This window comes from Motacilla alba, chromosome 6, assembly GCF_015832195.1.
Source record: "Motacilla alba alba isolate MOTALB_02 chromosome 6, Motacilla_alba_V1.0_pri, whole genome shotgun sequence".
In the NCBI taxonomy this organism is placed as follows: Eukaryota; Metazoa; Chordata; class Aves; order Passeriformes; family Motacillidae; genus Motacilla; species Motacilla alba.
This window is the reverse complement of record NC_052021.1, coordinates 1,602,237-1,624,010: the sequence shown is the minus strand read 5'-3', so window position 1 is coordinate 1,624,010 and position 21,774 is coordinate 1,602,237. Positions and strand designations below refer to the sequence as shown.

At 40.9% G+C, this 21,774-nt stretch overlaps 1 protein-coding gene across 1 annotated transcript; it reads left to right on the top strand.

Moving 5' to 3' along the window:
• Positions 1 to 958: 958 nt before the first annotated feature.
• DNA2 (DNA replication helicase/nuclease 2) lies at positions 959 to 21,055 on the top strand. The gene is made up of 21 exons (XM_038141539.1): positions 959 to 1,056; positions 1,758 to 1,937; positions 2,333 to 2,516; positions 3,837 to 3,982; positions 5,431 to 5,556; positions 6,383 to 6,602; positions 7,714 to 7,831; positions 8,137 to 8,302; positions 9,498 to 9,692; positions 9,870 to 10,100; positions 11,053 to 11,169; positions 11,281 to 11,390; positions 12,450 to 12,559; positions 13,525 to 13,749; positions 14,848 to 15,041; positions 15,145 to 15,234; positions 15,327 to 15,519; positions 18,098 to 18,187; positions 18,791 to 18,973; positions 19,093 to 19,239; positions 19,846 to 21,055. Exons 1-21 carry the CDS (start codon positions 1,046 to 1,048, stop codon positions 19,900 to 19,902), a joined length of 3,093 nt encoding a protein of 1,030 aa, XP_037997467.1. The 5' UTR covers positions 959 to 1,045; the 3' UTR covers positions 19,903 to 21,055.
• The last annotated feature ends 719 nt before the right edge of the window (positions 21,056 to 21,774 follow it).

The following is a 21,774-nucleotide window of genomic DNA, read 5'->3' as shown; positions in this document are numbered from 1 at the left end:
AACGTTTTTCACAATCTCTGATTTCATAACACTTGTGTCCAGCTTTCTCCCTGGAGATTCCCCAGACTGGCTGGATTTTAGATAACTTCAAAAAGATATTCAAAGCATTTTTTGTACTTCATAAACCTATTCTGTTGAAATATTTATTTTTCTGGGGTATGGGAGATGTATAGACAACATGAAAGAGGCTACAGCACAAAGGTTTAGCAAGTATTCAAAGCACTTATGTAATCTCAATATCACACCACATTATGACTGCATGATTAATCATATCAACAAGCAACTATAAAATTATAACTAAGCTTCTCTTAGAGAATAATGTTGCAATGGGAAGCAGCATTAATGTAGTTTACTGCATATATTTCAGGACTATCCCAAATAAAACTGAAAGGCCTAACCTAAGAATGTTCTCACCTTTTAAAATTCATCAATTTGAACTTGATCCTTCTGTTAGGATGTCTAACCATGGGCCAAAACTGTCCTCTCTGCAGCGGAGTGAGATCTGTGTGTCTGAAACTTCAGTACCATCTCAGAAAGCCAGCGGCCACACATCTTTCTGAGGGGAACGGTTAGCCTCTCGGGCTCAGACTGCCCAATAAGCGAATAGGAAACGGAAGGTACCTCTAATATTAGCTTGTACCACCGCACCAGTAACGGAGGCGGGACCGGGGGCGCGACAGCCCTTGACAAAGTGGAAATGAGCAGCGGGCGCGGCTGACAGAGGCGCCTGTGCCCCGCGGCCCTCGGCGCCCCTCACGCTCCCTCACGGCGCGGGCCCCGCCCCTCCCCGCGCTGCGGCGCGAGGAGCCGCGCGCCGCTTCGCGCCTTCAGCTCGCGCGCGCGGGAACCGCCCCCTCCGCCGCCTCCCATTGGCCGCGCGGGGCGCGCGGGGCGGGGCTGCCGGGGCGCGCGGGGCGCGGGGCTCAGGGAGCCGCGCTGGGCGGGCTGCGCGCGGGCCGAGCCGAGCCGAGCCGAGCCGAGCCGAGCCGAGCCGAGCCGGGCCGAGCCGAGCCGAGCCGAGCCGAGCGCCGCACGGGACCAGCCCATGGCCGAGAGGTAGCGGCCGAGCGCGGGGAGCCGCAGCTGAGCGGAGGCCGCCGGGAGCGCGGGGGATTTGAACTTCCAAACCTCTCCCGGCTCCGTGCGCGGGGTTCTGAGGGCTGGCGGGGAGGGACCGGCCTTCCTCGGGCCGGGAAGCGCTCGGGAGCGGCGGGGGGAAGCGGGAGGGGAAGCGCCGCCGCCGAGGGTGTTTGCGCGGGGCACGGCGGGCTGCCGGCCCCGGCTCCTCCAGGCATCGCTCGGTGACGGGAGAGCGGCAGGTTTGGCCGCTCTGCCTCATGGTTTGGCTGTTGGAAACTGAGCCTTGAATGTCAGTTTTCTAATCAACTTCAGGTAAGGGGTAAAAATGTACTGCTCCGTGTTTGAGGTGTTTGTGTGGCTGTGGGAGTTCTGCAGGGAGATGCAAGCTTTCTCCCAAGCACAGGGTTTGCAGTGCAGTTATAATTAGTTTACTACTGCTTATGGATATGTGGACACAAAAATGGAGCACTAACTGTAATAAACAGCAGGTTGCTTAATATTTATAGAAATTTCCTACACTCTACCCGTACAGAACGAAAAAAAAAACCCAAACAAAATATTTATAAAAATTGAAGGGGAGTAAAATTTGGTTTCTATTTGAAGCTTTCCCTCTTTTTGCATGTAGGTCGGCTGTTTTCAAACAGCGCAGTATTCTTTGTAATTAGCTGTTACTTCAGTTTTCAGAAGAAAGCAGCTGACTCGCCTGATGTGGTCCTGAAGAATGGGCTGAACAACAGATATCGTGTGCTGGAGGTCAGCGTGATACAGAGAAATGGAAGCGACCCTGAGAAACACTTGACAATTACAGCCTCCCCCTCACTGGAAGATACAGAACTGTGCATCCTTAGGAATGGCTGGTAATGCACACAGATGTTTGAAGAGAGAATGAAATACTGTATTATTAACTCAGTTTTGTTTGTGCTGTCTGTGAGTTGAGTTTTACAGTTTTAAAAGTGATACGGGATCCTGAAAGAATCTTTGTGTAGTGTGGTATTATCAGTATGCTAGCATAATGGATATCATCCTGAGAGACCTGATCTCAGGTAATGTGTGTTGAGTGGACGCTGCTACCTTGCAGTTTTGTCGTTGTAAAAATGCCTTTACTCCCTCTCGGGATTTCTTTAGGTCAACTCCTTAAAAGAACCCGACCCAGCATTTCAAAGAATGTTGAATCTGCTCTGTTAGTGTGTTATTTCTGACACAATGTGTCTGTCATTTGCGAACATTATTGTGTGGGTGTATTCCCTTGCAGGGAGTCTGTCCCGGTGGTTCCGGGGGACATTGTTCATTTGGAAGGGGAGTGCAGCTCTGGCACCTGGGTGATCAATGCCCAGAGTGGATACCTGGTCCTGTACCCGGACCTGCTGCTCTCGGGCACCACCATCTCCAGCAGCATTCGCTGCATGAGGAGGGCAGTGCTGAGTGAACGCTTCAGGGTGAGTGTTCATTCCACACTGTCACTGAGTTACTGTTCCACTGACACTGGTGGCTTAGCTCAGTGTTAAATCTGGCTGTTAGACATGTCATTATTAGCAATTCATAATGTTTACAACACAGAATAATTTGGTGTGCAAACTGTCTCTGGTTGAACTTCTCTTGTATTTTTGAGAATTGCACCTGAAATAATGCAGTACTCTTAATACAGCTACTGGGCTAAAGAAGTGGTCTTTCCACTTGTAATTCTGATAATTTTTTTTAAATCTCTTGCCACATTTTGTGTGGATATGAATCCTTTGTGAGGGGTATGCCTCTTGCCGTCCATATGAACATATAACCACACTTGGCCAAGTTAACAGCTTCTGAAAAATGTGGCTAATTCAGTTAATAATTGGTGTGGGCTAACTCTGGAGTCTGAATCCAGCTGCTCAATCTTGGAAAGAGGAGATGTTCCTTGTGGTAGTATCCTTGCTGGTATATGAGAGATATGCTGATAAATAGAGAAGCAACAGCTGCCAGTCTCAGCTAATGAGAACTTCCAGACGTGATAGGAATATAAATCCACATTAACAAAGAAATTTTAGTGGAGTGGGAAACAGCCTGGCTGGGAACCTGTGACTGGAACAAGAATATTAAGTACAGGACATTAAGACCATGAAATGGTTTTCAACCCTTTATTAGAGGAGTAAGGGGGATAAAATAATTATGGGGACAATGCACAGGGTCCTGACTGGGATAGCACCATCCACCTGTGGTGAGTGCAATCCACTGGTCTGTGGGAGATCCAGAATACCACAGTGTTTGGGTTTCCAGCTGTTTGGTAGTGACTCGTGTCTAGGTTGTTTACCACCACTTTCAGTTCTTGTGAGTCTCCAGAGCCCAGCCCTGCTGATGGGTTTCTGAGCCATCTTGGTGATACATGGGATGATTTTGCTGTGAGCTGGTAACAGACAGGAAACTGCTTCATGCAGGAAATCTCTGTAAGATTGTAAAGGTCTGTATTTGCATTAAGAAATGCCCGCAGGCAGAACTTTCTCAAAATTAATTTTAATCTGTGCCTTTGTTTCTTGCCTGCCAATCACATAGAGATTGTATCCTGGCATTTTCAGGGTTGGGATAAAGCAGTAGGTGAGACCCACTTCAATTCAGCTGCTCTCACAGGCAGGTTTTACCTGAGTCATTAGTGAGGTGAAAGCTGTCGTGATCTCAAGGCCAAATAAGTGCAGGCCGTGATGTGCAGCAAGTAAAATCCAGAAATTTGACAGAGCAGTTGGCATGAAATGGGCATAAATCCTCAGGTGTGGTGACATCTGTTGCAGGGCTCCGAGTCGGGCTCGCTCCAAATGCTCGTTGGGACAATTCTTCATGACATCTTCCAGCAATCAGTCACCAATAACTTGACGCAAGAAAAGGTGCAAGAACTAGCAAATAAAATTGTGTATGGACAAAAGTACCTCAAAGAAATGTAAGTAGCATTACAGCTGCCTTTTATGTGTGGAAGACAGGGCAGGAACACTTTGAACTAGCACATTGAAGTTGTTCTTTAAAAAATGTAGCACTGGTATCAGGAGAGTGTTCTGCCAAATGATTTTGCTTAATGAAGATTTGGGATCTTTTAGTAAGATAATTTTCCATGTGATAACTTAATTTTATTGGCCTTCCCTGCTGAGCTACTTCTGTATATCTGAACTAGTCTTTTGGAGTAACTGCATGTGGCAGGGTTTTTTTTTTTAACTTTTAGGCCAAGCAGTTGCAGTGTTTGTGTCTGTAACATTAGATTTCCAGGCATCTCCCAAAGCTGATTTGAATGGGACAAATAGTTAATTATGATTCTCAGCAATGAACCTGGAACCTTGTGACTGAACAAGAAGTGAATTTCTGTTAATTTAATGTCTTTATCAGGTTACTTAAAGTCTCAGTTGTTAGAAGACCTTTAACTTATTTTATCAGCAGAGCTAATAGAAATGCTAGGCAATGCTTAGTATTTCCCTCAGAAAGTGGGAAGATGAATGGCTGTTAGTTTTAACATTTTACTGCAGGCTTGATTAAAATACAATTCTACTCATGTAAATTCAAAATCATTATATCTAGACTGTTTTAAATTGTATGTTGGGCAATATCAGTATTTGTTGGCCCCAGATGAGTCAGAAGTTAACGTTGTAGTGGCAAGATTTATTACTCTTAGTTCTGTTATGAAGATAATATTTTGAATTGTGGCTGCTGAAAGGCCTTTCTGTCCCTCTGGGCATCCATGAAACTGTTAATTTGCAATTCCTTTTTGCATATATAAGCTACTGTTTATTGGGATTGAAAAATAAGCTGCATGAGTCTGCTGCCAGTGGTCATTTGCACTCCTATGAACCTTTTTGTGCAAAATCCACTCTGTTGCTGTAGAATAATGACACTATTTCCAGTTGTTGCCAGCACTGAGTTGTCTAACGCCACACGATTAGATTCTGTGTCATGTTCTGTCAAAGTGCACGTAAGGAGCAGATGAGGATATCCAGACTAAAAGCAAATGGTCTTTTAATTTTTTATTCAGTGTTGCATGAATTGTAGGAATAGCCATTTTTAAATGCATGAGTCTGGTACTCCTTTCCTGCAGTCAAACTGTTGGTTTTGTTTCATCACATCTGCCACACTGATGCTCTCACTGTGCTGTACCCGTTGTTTCAAAGGTTACATCAGAAATGGATGTTCTGGTATAGTTTATATCTTGTAATAGATGTTCAATTAATAGTTTTATGAATTGAGTTGAACCTCTATGAAACTGTCATTGTCTACAGTTTATAGACATTTATAAAAATTTGACAGTTACTTCCAATGATCTTGTTGCTACTCGAGGCAAATCTGTTTAGTACCAACAGCAGATTTAATACTTTGTTTCCTTAATGTGCATGTATTTTTTTTTAGGTATCTCTTAAATGTGAAACAAGCACAAATAATGCAAGAAATAGAAGAATATTTGCCATCATTTTTTAAGTGGGCAGAAGACTTCATGCACAATCCAGCAAACCAAAACAAAATGCAACTAAAACTGTAAGAGGCCAGAATTAAAAGTTTAAACCATTCTATGTTGTATATCTTATATCTATGTTTAGTTCACTTGAAATTTTTAGAACTCCTTATGCACATCTGTTGGGTGATTTGGAGCTAATTCATGGCCTCCCTGATTGTAGAGCTGACCTTGTGCTGCATGTTTAGCTGCCATTGTGAGTACTGGGCATGAAGACCTGAAGCCTGAGGGGGAATTGACTTCAAAATCTTTAAGTCCTTGTGAACAGCATGGTACAAACCAGAGCTTTTAGTGAGCAGAAGAGCAAGGATATTTGAGCTGCTGACTAAAGCAGGAGTTACTGTAGTTCTGAGCAAGACTACAAATCAGAATGTGAAACTATTAATGCAATGGAGTTCTTGACTAATGTAAGATTTCTTTGGTGAAATGGTGATTTTTACTCAAATGCTGCTGAGCTCTTCTTGTCTGTGGCTTCTTGCTCTTAATTGTAATAACCATAGGATGTTAAAGTTTCAGTGAAATGGCAGGTCTGAGTAAAACCTGTATGCTGCTGTCAAGTGTATGATAGAGTGTGGTTATTGAGAAAAGACCAAAAACTATTAAAAATAGTTTAAAGTCTCATTTTAACTTTGAAATTTAGGTGAATAGCAAAACTAACTGAAGTTTGTTTCTGATATGTTGCTTCCTCTGTTAATGGGAAGATTAGTTTGAGTGAGACTTGGTGCATTTTATTTCTCAAGTTAGTGCCTGAAGGGCAGAAATATTATATATTTAGTTGCAACACATTTTAATGTTTAAATATTAATAATTAAGGGAAATTGTTAACTTCTGGCTTAATTTTCTTCCTAGGTCAAATGGTGGGAAAACAGAAGATGTATCTTCTAAGATAGAGGTTGTAGATATCTTGGACATTGAAGAGAGTATCTGGTCTCCCAGGTTTGGGTTGAAGGGAAAGATTGATGTTACAGCCAGGGTGAAAATCCATTGCCAGTCTGGAGTACAGTCTCGGATTATGCCTTTGGAGCTCAAGTCTGGCAAGGAGTCAAACTCCATAGAGCACAGAAGTCAGGTACAAGCACCAAATGTCTAATTTCACCGTCAGTGGCTGTGTGCACTTTTTTGTTAGGTGACCTAATTTGTCTTATGAATATGAAATGCTTTGTAGGTGGTGTAATCTACATTCATGGATAGCTCATCCGGGTGTGCCCAAAGCTGCTGGTATAAAAATTAAAGTGAACTTAGTAGTAAGAAGTACATACATTTACCACCTTCAAGCACACTTACGGGTTTTTTATCCTGAAATGTCTGTTCTTTAGTCTCTTCTTACTACATTCAAATATGAGGTTGAAGCAGACTGTTTCAGGAACCAGGGTTATACATATTTCCATATAGCTGGCCTGATTTAGGGAGGTGGTAGCCTTGATGTAAGGTTTTAAAGATGCCTTTTAATTTAAATCCTTGGTAAAGTTCTTACTACTTACAGCTTCTAGAAGACTTGTGATAATAATGGCTGTTTAGCCATATAAATTGTGGAGGAACTAAATCCAGTTTAGAATGTGTTTTGGTTTTAGTGCTGTGCTGGTTTTGACTGGGGTTAGCAATGGTTTTCCTCACAGGAGATGAGTGTGGGCTGTGCTCTGGGTTTGTGCTGAGCACAGGCTGATAACACAGGCATGTTGCTGCTGTTGCTGGCAGGGCTCACACAGAGCCAAGGCCTTTCCTGCTCCCCCCAGGGCCCGGCTGGAGAGCCTGGGGGTGATGGGAAGTGAGGGGACACAGCCAGGACAGGGGACCTCGGGGATCAAAGGGGTGTCCCAGACCATGCAGCTGATGGTCACACTCACTACCTAAGGTGGGGGAAAGAAGGAGGAAGGGTGGGGGGCACTGCAAGGTTTGGAGTTATGGAGTTTTGCCTTCCCAAAGCACCGTTCCACGTGATGGGCCCTGCTCTCCTGGGCGTGGCTGAACACCTGCCCAACCACGGGAAGCTGTGAATTAATTCCTTGTTTTGCTTTGCTTGCATGTGTGGCTTTTCTTTTCTCTAGTAAACTGCCTTTATCTGAACCCTCAGCAAGGGTGGGGAGGTGAGTGAGCAGCTGTGTGGGGTTAAAGCGCAACAACTATACTGGAATAATATGTATTCCAGTATGTATATATGTATTTATGTATAATGTTTGCAGGTTATTCTGTACACGTTGCTGACTTTAGAGCGGAGAGTGGATCCTGAAGCTGGATTTCTTCTTTATCTAAAAACTGGTACAATGTATCCTGTTTCTGGAGCTCGCATGGACCGAAGAGGTAAAGTTGTTCCCCTTCTCTGGAAACCATAATTCTCCTAAATATTACTAAAATCTTTCTTTATAACTGTAAAGTTTACTCTTGTGAAAATAGCTGTACTTGGGGATACTTCACTTGTTGTAATACTTGGGGATACTTCACTCATTACTAAGCTTATGTTAAAAATTCAGTTGTTTTATTAATACGGTGCAAGGACTTTGTGAATAATTAGTTCTTAGTTGACTAAAAAGTTGATAGCTAATTACTTTTGAGGCAGAAATCGTTACAAGCAAAACCATCAGCTTAGTTTATCCTTTTCTTGACAGAATTAATGAAGTTAAGAAATCATGTGGCCTTCTACTTAACACACTGTACCTATAAATCTGATGTGGGAAGGCAGAATTCACAGCTTGCTGCTTTGCCTCCTGTGATTGATGACAGTCAAACATGTAAATATTGTTCCCAAATGCACAACTGCTTTCTATACAGCAGGTAAAAACTAAAGTCTGACTAATGTTTTTAAATGAGATTGAATAATTGCATCTTTTGATATAATAATTTCATTTTTGTGGTTGACGGTTTTGTGAATATCGAAGACTTTTCCACCCCAAAAGAATCTTCCATAGATTTCTCTACAACTGTTATAATTCAGCTCCTAATCTCACAGAGACTTAATATGTTTACTCAGGTACACGTTTTGCAAGACAAAATCTGAGATAAGTTTTAACAAAATATTGATGACAATAACAGATGTGTTTAAAAAGCTATGTGCTTGCAGCTCTCTGAAAAAGACAATCTCTGGGCCTGAGTTCTGGCTGGAGAACCACTTTTTCAGGTCCACTCCGTAGAAGATTGTTTCCCTGTAGGGTATGACACAAGTAATACATTGATACTACCCTGCTGAAGTGTTATTGCATCTCCTGGTCAAGAGGAGTAGTGAGCAAATATTCCATAAAATTTCACACAAAGTTACTGAATTGTTTTAACAAGTGTTACAAGTTTTAGTCTCTATGCTGCACAAAAAACAACCAGAATTGTATGTGGAAGAGATCAAGTGAGGTTTGTTAGAAAAGGAGAGCCTTGGGGGTGGTCTTGTGGAAATACAATGCCTGATTGTTTTTAAAGTTATAGGGGAAAAATTTTATGATGAGGGAGCTTTGTGGGGACACCTGATATGTTTCTGTGAAATCCTGCTTCTAATACTCAGTTGTTGCAGCAGGATATAGCTGGATAGCTATTTACTTCTGAATAAAGTTTTCTCTCTCTGGCTGTGTTTTGAATGCATGATTTGGTGTAATGTCTATTGATATTTAGTTTTGAAAAAAAATTACTTGAAATTTGCTTGTGTATTAACTATTAAATCCCCATTGCTTAGCTAAATATCAAAATAGTATGTTACAACAAAAGGAGTAAAAGGTAAACTCTGTAAATGTATATGTTACTATCTTTGAAATGCCTTTTTTTGGTCTTTGATTAACTTACTGCCCTTCAAAATCATGGAGCTGATGTGAAGTTACTCAAGATGATGCATTTGAACAAAGGATACAGATTCTACTTTATTCAAGTAATGATAAATTAATCTGTCTGGTATGCTACAGTGGGTATTTGGATTGCTGTTATGTACATATGGACTTGCAGGTGAAAAAGGATGCAGGCTGAGCCTTTCTGTGGCTGGTTCTATCCCTAGAGCTGTGGAGCAGAAGATGGCCAGTGTGGCCTTTCCTCCTGCTTTGGTGCCTGTCATCGACAGAGAGACCCAGCACCTGAAACCCTCTCACTTGGAGTATTTCAGCCTCTGGTATCTGATGTTAACCTTGGAGCTGCAAAGTGGAGAGCATAAAAAGGGATATAAAAATATATGGATGACACCTGCTTTGGAAAGGTAAGGTATAATTTCTAAACTCATGCCAATGATGCTTCCTTCCTTCCTTCCTTCCTTTTGTTTTGTATTTTGGTTTTGATGGTTGTGGGCGGTATGGTTTTTTAACTTGTGAGGTTTTATTCTTGATAGTTCTCTTACAAAGAGGAGTTTAATATTAATTTTTTTTAATACTTTCAGAGAGAAGGCTGGAGATTGTGTTGGAAACATGATCAGAGTTGATGAAGTCCATGAAGTTTCTGAGGGACAGTATCTACATTTTTTCCAGCGTAGAAATGGTGCCATACCTGGGAAAAACCTGTTGGTTGGTGATCGAGTGGTTGTGAGTGGAGAGGAAAAGGGTTTGCTTGGTTTGGCTACTGGCGATGTTAGAGAAGTCAGTGGAACAAAAGTCTCCTGTTTGTTGGGCAGGTAATAGGATAAAAAGTGTCTGTTTGCAAACACTCTGGCACTGGCTTGAGGAGGGGTGCTGCTGGGTGTCCAAAAAGCTGTGACATGTCCTGACTCTTCCTACTGGTGATGCCTCAGGTTTTAGATTTATATTTTTCAGATTCTGTGCTACTTCCGTGTGTACTTCTGAGCTTCACATTAGGGGATAGTAAGTTCTCTTCACAGAGTAGGGAGACAAAACAATTCCTTCTCCAGCTGGGGACCAAGGACAAATGATCCAAATCTCAGGCCCAAGAGCACAAACAACGTGGACTGAAGGGAGAAAAACAAGGATGGGAGTGCATGGGCTGGAGCTGGAACTGGACAATTAATTCCAATATGCAAATGGAGCAGAACTGATCAAAGTGAGAGACTTCATGAGTGGTTGTCCATTTTGTGACCATTTTAGTTCATCTTGAGTGCTGCCCTGGCTGGGCTCTTGTGCTGCCCAAGGTGCATCCATTGAGGCCTCCTAATAAATTCCTGCTTTATTCTTTAGCTCCATCTAGTCTCTGTTCCAGGCCAGCCTTCACAAGGCATTACAGGTTTTGGAGTAGTACCCTCCACAAATTCTCTTGCCTTGACTGAAACTGTCAGCACTGGTACACATGACTGTCTATTTAACCAGATTGAATAAAAGCACATTTTAACTCTATTTACTTACATCTCTAGCATGAATCTATATGGATACAGTGATTACTGTGTTAATAGTAACTTTCATTGTTCAGTCTGTATTGTCTTTAAATTGGGCTTATGTTTTATCATCCCTCATTGGGATCATGCTTTCTTTAGATCAGTTAATAGTGTATTTCAATTAGCTGTTGCTTCACTCTGGGATCTCTGGAAGATATCATTTAACATGTAGTAATAAGTCTTTAATCAACATACAGCTGATAAACAAAATTATTTCATCCATGTTCTTGTCATCCTTCAGGAATTTGTCAAACCTCCCCAAGAACACTGTATTTAGATTGGATCATGATGAAGGAGATGTTGGTATAGGAGTTCCTTTTAAAAATCTTTCTAACTTGATGAAAAATTGCCCAGTCAGGTATGAAAAATCAACTTAATTTCACGCTTTCAATATTTTCAGATGAAGTTTCTCAGTTTCTCAGCTGGTAACTCTTATCTGAACTCAGTTTTGTCTTGTTTTTATCCACAGTGAAAGGCTCCGCAACTTGATCATTGACTTCCAGAAACCACATTTTATTCAGCACTTGAGCTCTGTCCTTCCTCCTGAGGCAAAGGAAACTGTTGCAAATATTTTAAAGGGTACAAAGTGTCTTTCCCCAAAATACTCTCTATAGCCAAAGTATTTATCATGCTGTAAATATAAGGAGTTTTTCCTACACTGGGGTCCTGTGATAGTTCTCAGCTTAAAACCAAGTTCTTACCTTGCATGTCTTCCAACTAGCTGAAGACTCATTTAATCACAGGAAGACCTGATCAGATCCCTGTTCACAAGTTTATTTTACTTTTGCTAGAGGCTGCAGTGTGCAGTTGCAGACAGAGGGCCATGTGATTCCCTCTGGAACCTTTACAGAAGGAAGGGACAGAGACAGCTGTTGGGATGGAGGGAGCTGACCTTGAGGGGGAGAGGAAGGAGATGGGCTTTGGTGGAAACATTCACTTGTGTAATCAGTCACTCTTGCTAACTTGTTGACAAGTGTCAACATAGCGTCATGCTTTGTGGCCTTTATTTAAAACAAAACTTGTTTAGGTATGAGGCAGCATCTTGTATTTGGTGGAAATATTTCCTTGTGCTCTGGCAGAGTTGCCTGTGAAAACATAAATGTAACTGAGTTGGCTTAGAGCAAACCGAATTTTTTATACAACTCAGTTTGAAGTCTTACTTTGCTTGAGCTGTGCTTAGTCCAAATAGCTGAAATGTGCTGCTTGTTTGCATCAGGCTGGGGCAAACCAACTCTGCTGTAATGTTGGTTCTAAACAACATGCTGCTGCATGTGCAACTCGTCAGCCCTTGCTGCGAGCTGTGTGTTTGGATGTGAAAGTGGTATGATCAAACGCAAATGCCCAGACCCAATATATGGAGGTGGTCAATTAAGATATTAGAAAAAAAAGTCACATAAGGTCTAAAAAAAAAAAATGTCTTCAGTGACTTATTTCTAGAACCATAGTGCAGACCTTTTTCTACTTATCTTGTGTATTATGTTTAATGTCATATCTTCATTAAAACCTACAGGCCTTGCTCAGTTCTTGCCTCTATTAAGGGCTTTAGTGAAGGAGGAAATTACAATTTTGCTGTGACTTTAGTAATTATTACAATTTTGATGAAATATAGTAATTTAAATTTGCTTTTTCTTCTGAAAGGTCTAAATAAGCCTCAGAAACAGGCAATGAAACAAGTGCTACTTTCAAAGGACTACACACTTATTGTGGGTATGCCTGGAACAGGAAAAACGACTACAATATGTGCTCTAGTAAGATCATGTACCTTGGAGTTTAATTTTTTTGGTGAGATTTAGAAGATAGAGTTAAACCAACTGTGTAGTGTCATGACTCAATCTGACAGTACCTGTATAATTTCAAGGAAGAAAACACACTTCTTTTAGCTTAACCTATATTTGGTAGAACTAAAATTGGATTTTGTGGAGTAGGATGGTCAATTGCTCGTGTAGGAATGTATGTGGGAGGGAGGAGATTGAAGTGTGATATTTAATCGTTTCTGTGATGCTTTAGTGTTAAAATTCTTTGGCTCCAAATAGCAGCCAGTCTTCAAATCCTGAGTTACAGCTCAAAAGAGGAAGTAGCCAGTAGTACTGGCTTGAGCAGCCAGTAACTTGCCCACTGTGAATTGTATGAAGCTGTGGGGCTGAATCCATGTGCAGTGTGCTACCACCCCCTCTAGCTGGTGGTTCTCTTTTCCCCAGGAAAGAACTGTAGGAGCATTCTGCATTCAGGCTGTGGGCTGAGTGAGGTTTTCATGAAAGAGCAGTGCTACCCTACTTCCATTTGTCATCAGCTCGTGCAAAGAGGAGGCTGGAGAGCAGACAGCTGCTGCTATCTTCAGATCAGCCCATTCCCCCCAATCTCCAGTGGCTGAATTGCCATGGAGAGCAGAGCTGTGGGAACAGGCTGCATGGCTGCTTCTTACAGTGGGGATCTTAGAGTGCAGTTCCCTGCGAGTGCACATCCAGGTGCTTGACTCTGTGTGAGCAGCCTTGTGAGCCTGCTGGCCATGGGAACCCTCAGGACATTGCCCACATTGTCAGACACATCTGGCCAGGGAGACTGATAGAGACCAAGTCACGCTTATTATTGGCTCCCTCCAAAACCCCTTGTGATTTTCACCTTAGCCAACCTGGGACTGTTGATTCTTGCAGATGAATCCTTTTCTGCTTCTTCCTAACAGCTTCTCCTTTTCTTTCCCTTTGCCACTCATTAGGTGAGAATTCTTTCTGCTTGTGGCTTCAGTGTCCTTCTGACCAGTTTTACACACACAGCTGTGGACAATGTCCTGCTGAAGTTGGCCAAATTCAAAGTTGGTTTCTTGCGCTTGGGGCGAGCTCAGAAGGTTCATCCAGATATTCAGAAATATACAGAAGAAGAAATCTGCAAGTCCAGATCAATTAAGTCTGTAACAGATTTGGAAGAGGTCTATAACAGTCAGGTGAGAAAAATGTTTTTTTTTGCTAGCCCTTCAAATTATTGAAGATAATTACATTAGTATTTTGTTTGGATGCTGCAGAGAAGGAACCCGTCCCAAGGGTGTGTACTGCTGTAAGAAATCTGAGCAGAAAGAGATACTCAACCTCTGCATTGTTTCGATTTCTTTATAGCCAGTAATGACCTACATTAAGTCTGCAAGTTGAGAAGCTTTGTTTGTGTCCACACAAAGTAACTCATCATTGTAAGTAATAAACCCCAAAGACTCCAGTGCTTTTATCTGAGGTCTTGTGAATGGGCTGCTGCAGCCTCCTTTAGCATTATTTCAGTTCTGCTGCTGTTTGTCCCCTCTCCCTCCCACTGGTGCTCTTTGTGCCATTAGTACAATCAGCAGATGGGGAAGAGGAAGAGGAATGCTGTGGGGCTGGCCTGGCCAAACCCTTATTTTTGATTGAAAGATTAGTGCTGTCTATGTAATGCAAACCATAATGGGAGCTGGTCATATGAGTCAGTGGCAGCTTCACATTAAATTCACTGAAAGAATAAAGTTTGATGGTAGTTGGAGTAAATGCCAACTTCACAAAAGCTGCCATTTACTTTTTATTGATAAGTATTGCTGGGGAATGACTGAAGTTATAAGGGGAATTACTTGGCATTTCTTATTTTGGTAATTTTGGATTGCAGTGGAAGCGCAGCGGTGGGAAGAACTGTGCTGCTGTTGTTGTTTTATCTTTTCTTCAGTATTGAAAAAAACCCCAAACCACCTGATTTTTCACTGTAGTCATTTCAGCACACTCCATGAATTGTCCATGAATAGAACGTGGCATCACTCTGAACACATGACAGGAACAAGTTGTTTGCTACAGTCTGCTCTAAAGCTGGTTTTGTTTGTCACTTGCAATTGATACAAGAATATGTCAGGCCAATATATATCTAAGTGATGCTGGTCTGATTTCAAGAAGAAATAATTTTATTTCTGTGATTTTACATTTTAGTTCAGTTTAATGAGAAGTATTTTTTTCTTTTAATAAGGAGAATATAGTGCTAAAGGATATAAAATGTACCTTATTCTTGAAGTGTGCCTCAATGTCTCAATTTTCAGCCAGTGGTAGCAACGTCTTGCATGGGAGTAAATCACCCCATCTTTGCTCAGAAGCAATTTGACTTCTGTATTGTTGATGAAGCTTCCCAAATCAGCCAGCTCGTCTGCCTGGGCCCACTGTTCTGCTCCAAAAGGTTTGTGCTGGTGGGGGATCATCAGCAGCTGCCTCCACTTGTGCTGAATGCAGAAGCAAGGTAAGATAAAATGCTGCTGGACAATTACTAGTCACAGATTCTGGGAAGGCTCTTGCAGTGTTCTGATTGACACATTTTGATTTTTGTTTTTGTGTTGTAACAGAGATCTTGGCATGAGTGAAAGCTTATTTAAAAGGCTGGAGCAAAACCAAAATGCTGTTGTCCAATTAACTGTGCAATACAGAATGAATAGGTACTTTCAACATTTATTTATTAAAATGAGTTCTTGATGTGGAATTGAAATGGTGAGATTTTTATGCCTTTTCTTGTTTCTTAAATCTTTAGTAAGATCATGTCATTGAGTAACATGCTGGTATATGAGGGCAAACTGGAATGTGGCTCAGAGAAGGTGTCAAATGCCACTGTTAACTTGCCCAACCTAAAGAAATTGAAACTGGACCTTGGGGATGCTTCAAAGACATGGCTGAAAGAAGTCCTTGATCCAGACACACCTGTGTGTTTTCTGAACACAGAGAAGGTAAAGTTCATTATGCTCTTTCAACATGTAAAACTTCATTCAGCTTAGGCAGGGTAAAACAGGGAACTTCAGAAAGTGTTTTTCCAGCATCATGTGAAGTGCAGCACACAAAAACGTTGTCATTGTTGGCAGAGCTGAGCAGGGTGGTACAGCTGCTGCTGGAAACATCACATCTGAGAACAGCTGAAAAGTTGAATTTAGATACTATTTCAGAAAATATTGAATGGACTTTAAACTTAGCTCTTCCTATTCAAAGTGTGTAGCTGTGCTGGATGTCCTTGCAACCAGGGAATGGCCTTGTTTCCACTGGCTGAGGGTCAGTGGTGGCAAAGCTGTGTGCCAGTGGCAGCAATAACTGCAGTTCTCCGTGGAGTTTTGCAGCCATTCTGTACATTGAAGTGTAAGGGATGAATAAATTGCTTTAGGTGTGTCCTTTCACCGAGACCCAGAATTTTGCTGGGAAAGTAAAATTCTAATGCAAATAAAAATTCTGCAAAGAAACTGACTTGCAGAAAAAATGAGAAAGAGTTTAAATGCGTGGGGAAGAGATGAATAAATCAGTACCTGTTTGTGGTATCTAATAATTGTCACTGTAATTTGTGATTGGATTATGATTTGAGTCTTTCTTCCTCCTTAACAGGTTTTATGTTGATTCCTATTAATACTGTGTTTTGCCAAAAATATAATATAATTTTGATATAATTATCAACTTTTGTGATCTTTTATGCCGACCCTGGTTAGAACTCACCAGTGCTTCTGTGCTCTTTTGACATTGTACAGGATTCATGGTTTTTTCCAACAGTTCTGATATAATCTCTTTAATGACCTAAAAACAAGCAGTGTTTACTTTGATGACTTAGAGAAATTTCTAAAAATGTCTAAACTAAACAGACATTTTCCAGGAATGCCTCGACAGCTGCAGTTCCTTTCCCAGGAAAGCAGACAGTTGGTCCCAGGGAAGAGGCCTGTTAATAGGAATCTGGCTGAACCACTGTTTATCTAGTAATCATAGCAAAATTGCTAATGAAAAAGTAGAGTTTCTGTTCCATTTTTTTTCCCTAGAAAGCCCATCTCAAGTGTAAGACAGCTGTCCTCTTCACAGAACAGGGAGGAAAGCTTTTATTTCCAAAATATTCTAGATTTGTTGAGACTTGAGACTATAGTGTAATTTCTCCTTTTGGACTCCCTGTCAGAACTCCATGTACTGTGGCAGTCATGAAGGGAGAAATGAAAAAAACCCCACTGAACATGACAACAAACAAAACCAGCTTTTATTTCCTTTGACTTCATTGTAGGTTTTTTTCCCCCCGTATTGTTTATAGTGTAACCAAGAAATGCTTATGAAGAAGTAGACTTGGGGGGGACGGATACAAACAGAGAGAGAAGGAAGAGGAAAAAACACCATGACACCACCAGAAAGCTTACATTTATTATGCTGGCTTTAAAAAAAAAAAAGAAGGAAAAGCCTCTATTGTTTTCTGCTTAACAATGCAACAAGTTTGTGACAGGAATGGGACATCTGTTTGTTTCTTTTCTGCCAACCCCGTGTCAGTCTGCACTTCTCTGACAGCTTGGGGCTGGTGGTTTGAAAAATGACATCCTCGATTTAGGGCAAATCTCCTGGGAATTTCTAGGCCCAGGTTGTTTTTGTTGGTGGCTCTGCTGGTGTCCTATGGGAACGGGAGAAATACAAATGTAAGCATGTGTTACCATAAGCATGACACAGCTTTTAGAACTTCTTTCCTGAAATTATTTTCGTATCGTTTTCAGCTACACTAACGCCAGTGTGGTCAGAAATTACCTATGCAGTTAAACAGTGCTCTTCTGCTTTAAGCAGAGTACATGGGGTTTGGAGGCTTCCCAACACACTTTCAGTGCAATTGGTGCTACTTCAACTTTAGAGAAGACAGGAATCAAGCAAAGAGAAAAAAATGACCAAACTGTGACACTACAATGACAAGAGTTGACATCCTGAGCTTGTTGGCCTCATTTATGTATGATACAGAGAATGGGGGGAAATAGTTAAGAAATGGTAAATCCAGTGAATACTTTATTTAAAGGTTGGGAGGTTATACTACAATTTAATACTACCACTTTGGACAGTTCCTGCTGTAGCTTTAAATGTAGGCTTTCAAACATTTAAAAAATTATCCTTTCTGCCATGGAATGAAGAAAATTCACTGTAAATAGTGCTGCATGGAGAGTGTTAAAGCAAAACTCCCTTGTGAAATACAATTTGCTCTCTTACCTTATCAGCAGCGAACTGTCAATTTTTGGATTTTTTGATTTATGATGTATAATGCTGAGCTGTAAAGTCAGAGGATTAAGTTTGGCAGTTTCTTAAGGTGACAAGCTAGTGCTAGAAACTAATTTTGGGAATTGTTCCAATTTGTTTTGCAAATGCAGTATTCTGAAGCTAATTCACAGTACGGGCTCTGCTGTTTAGTAAAATTTAGCATTTATTTCTTTAATTAATACCATCAGTATAAATTCACATATGACTCAGTGAGTTAGGGACAGAACATAGTACCCCATTACAGGCAGCAAAAGTCACTGTTTTCTGTTTGTATTTTTAAAGGTTCCAGCACCAGAACATGCAGAAAAGGGTGGCATAAGCAATGTGACAGAAGCTAAAATAGTGCTTTTCCTCACATCCTTATTTATTAAGGTATCTTTTACTTTATTACTTGGTTTGGAAGAAGACCTTTAATGTTTTTACACTGCTTTAGTAGTGGTGACTGTATGTGTTGGGTAGCTCTCTTGGGGATAATCTTGAGGATAAATTTAAGGATAAATTGAAGATTGCCTTCATGTCAGCGTAGTGGGGAGCCTGAGGTCTGCATTCCCTTCCCTGTCCTTGCCTGTTCGGATCTGAGACGCAAAAAAGCTGGATGCCAAATTCCTTTAAGAGATGAGGGCTTCCTTGGGAGGGAGGGGAGAGGATTTGCCTTTGTTCCTTCTTTCATCCAGAAATACAGACCAGGGGCTCCGAGTGCTCACCTCGCAGTTTAAAGAAGAAAGAAAAATGAGGATTTCATGGATAACTGTCTTTGTGCCAAGTTAAGACAAGGCTTGGGAGCTTGCAGTAACTGGTGTTTTCTATCTCCGTTAGTTAATACTTGTTACACCTACAGTTCCATTAGTTTAGATGCAATATCTTGCAGCACTGTTTACAGAAAAAATTAATTAGAAGAATCTTTCTGACTGAGTACTGAGTTTCCCAAGCCAACTGCAGTGACAGATTTTTTTCTCCGCTTTTTTCTTCATTCAGGCTGGCTGTAAGCCCTCAGACATTGGCATCATATCACCCTACAGACATCAGTTAAAAACAATCACTGACTTGATGGCAAAATGGAAGGAGAACAGAGTGGAAGTGAACACGGTTGACAAATACCAGGGAAGAGACAAAAGTATCATAATCGTGTCTTTTGTTAGGAGCAGCATTGATGAAAACGTAAGTTGGTCATTTTAACTTTGTTCCAGTCAATTTTAGTAGTTTAGATGTGTTTTGAAGATGAGTGGTTTATGTCCATTAAGTAGGAAAAATAAAAGCAAGTGACATTTCTTTTCCAGCTTGGCACCCTGCTGAAGGACTGGCGCCGCCTGAATGTTGCTATCACCAGAGCCAAGCACAAGCTGGTCATGGTGGGCTGTGTTCCATCCCTGTGCTGCTATCCTCCCCTGGAGAAGCTCCTCTGCCATTTGCAGTCCCAGGCAATGATATCCTTTTTCTCCATGCTGGTTTGGGAAAGGGGGAAGCTGGGATGGACTTAGTGAGATGGGAGGTAAGAATGGGAAGATGTTTGATTATTTAGGTTATACTTTTAACAGTGATTGGCAGCACAGTGCAAAATGTGCTGATTAGATTTGCCAGAAGTGTACTTGAGATGCAGCTAGTGGATGGGTTTAGAACCTTCTCTGTCTTCAGAAAAAGAAGAAAAAGTCAATGCTGACTTGCAAGTCAACTTGGCCATAATGTTTTGATTTTGAGGCCTGAATTTTAAATTTTTAATGCTTTTGCATTTTTCCTGTGATCTTTTCGAGTTTCTTGGCATCTCAACATCAGAGTGATTGCTTTCTTCCACTCAACACATCTGCTTCATGGATAATCTTGGTGGAAAGGAAAACAGTGTCACTTTCAGATGACTTGGTAATTTTTTCTTTTCTCTCTGGCATTGTACTGAATAAGCTTTAGCTATTGCTGTTTCCGTCTCCTATTTAAACAGGAAAGAACCTTGTTAGCTGCTTTCTTTGCAAACAGCCATGCATATTCAAACAGGTTTTGTGAAAGCCAAGTGTTGTTAAAATGCTTCCTTAACTTGCTACATCTTGAATCTTCCAGCCGGGGCTCATGAAAGTATCCACAAGTGTAACATCTTATGAGTGTGAAGATGGGAAGCTTTACAGGACTTTGTATCTTCTCTTCTGTTGTTGTTTAATGTAAATAGCTGGTAATTGGGGTATCAGTGCTGATGTGCACTGTTCAGTCTGGAGGCAGCCAAAACAGGAAGCATTCAATTATTTGGAAGTTTCCTTTCAGTAGAATAACAGACATTTCTTGAAAAAGCTGATGGTTACAGAACTAAAGCACCCAGCTTACTCGTGACAAACCAGAAATAGGAAGCACTCTGTTCCTTCCACTGCTGGATATTGCTCAATTCTCTTTTACCTTGATGAACAGTTACCTGCAGAAGTGACTGGGGAAGCACTTGAAGAGGAAGGGAGTGTAAACCAGTGTTGTACTGAGTCACAGTTTTCTCGGCTCAATTTGGTTTTAAAAACTTGAAAATGTAGTTTACATGCAATGATTCCGTTTGTTAGAATTCCTAATTAAGGTGCTGTATTGTGCCGTTTGGAAAAAAAATAGAAAAAACTTCTTCCTCTTCTTCAAAACCTCACATTGTCCTTTGAAGTCTGCTCCTGCTTTTAAAAATGCTGAAGTCTTTTATATTTATATACATAATGTAATTAATCTCTCATGTGAAGATCCCTTGATGACATTTCTAATCTCTTGATTTTGCATCCCTCAGGGAGAAATGTGATGCTGATTCACTTAATCCCCTGTTATTAACTTACGTGTTCAGCAGATCAATCTGAAGTGAAATGCTTCATAGCAGAACTCTTGTTTTCAGTTTATCTGATCTGTAGTCTCCAAAACTAAAAGGAAACAAAACTAGACATGCAGCTCCCTGACTAAGAAGCTTACATGCTCAGGTTGTATTTTTTAAAAATGATGGCATATAAACAACAGAAAACACCTTTTACTTGAGAGATCTCTGTTAGTTTCTTTATGCTACCTCATATTCTAGACCAAAGAGGCTGAGAAGTTTCTTTTCCAAGGCTGCTGGTGGAAACATCAATTTTTTTGATTCTTCGGAATCATTAGCATTTGTTTTCTCTTGGATCAATGTCAAGTAGCTGTGCACATACCGTTGCAGACCAACTTGTTAAATGTGGGCATTTTCACTCTTTTAAACTCCTCCCCTACTTTTTGTAATGTTTGGACTAATAAAAGTTTGCTGTTGGTTTCATTAAAGTTGTTTATACTTTGTTAATACTTCACTTTATACAAGGCAAATATTTAGAACTATACAACAGTAATTTGAAAAGGTGACAGGATCTCCTCCTTTTTCAGGTGAAAATACTTGCTTCATCAACTGTGCCTCTGCTCTCAGTCTTTCAAAAGATGAAAAAATAGGGTAAAATATGCTCTTTATTATAGTAGTGACATCAGAATACTTTTATCGAAGAGATTTTCTTTCTGTGTTTAGGATCTGTGTCTAGAAAGCTCTTTAGATTTCACTAATCTGTTTCCTTACACCAGGCGATGCTTATCCAGGAAATGGTTTGCATGCTATTAAAACCTTAATAAATAAATTAAGGGTATTCCCATCCCATCATGAAGTTGCATGAGAAACAAACAGAAGAACATTTCCTTATCCACTTACAAAATGCATCCTTCCCTGTCATGTGGTAAAAATTAGACTGAGCAGTAAATCCTGAGCCTACAGATGAAGCCATGTTTTGCTCTGGTAGTCTCAAACAAAATTGAGCCGTGATTCCCTAAAACACTCTGTGTTTCAATGAATACACAAGGCAGGTGAGTATCTTCAAACAGTAAAGGATCACTTTTTCTGTGTGCTGCCTTTAAAACAGCTTCCTCATGCAGAAGCAGCCATTGGTGCTGCTGGAAAGCAGGCGGATGCATGCCTGCTGTGTTCTGTGTTGCTGGGATTCCCAGAAATGAAAAAAAAA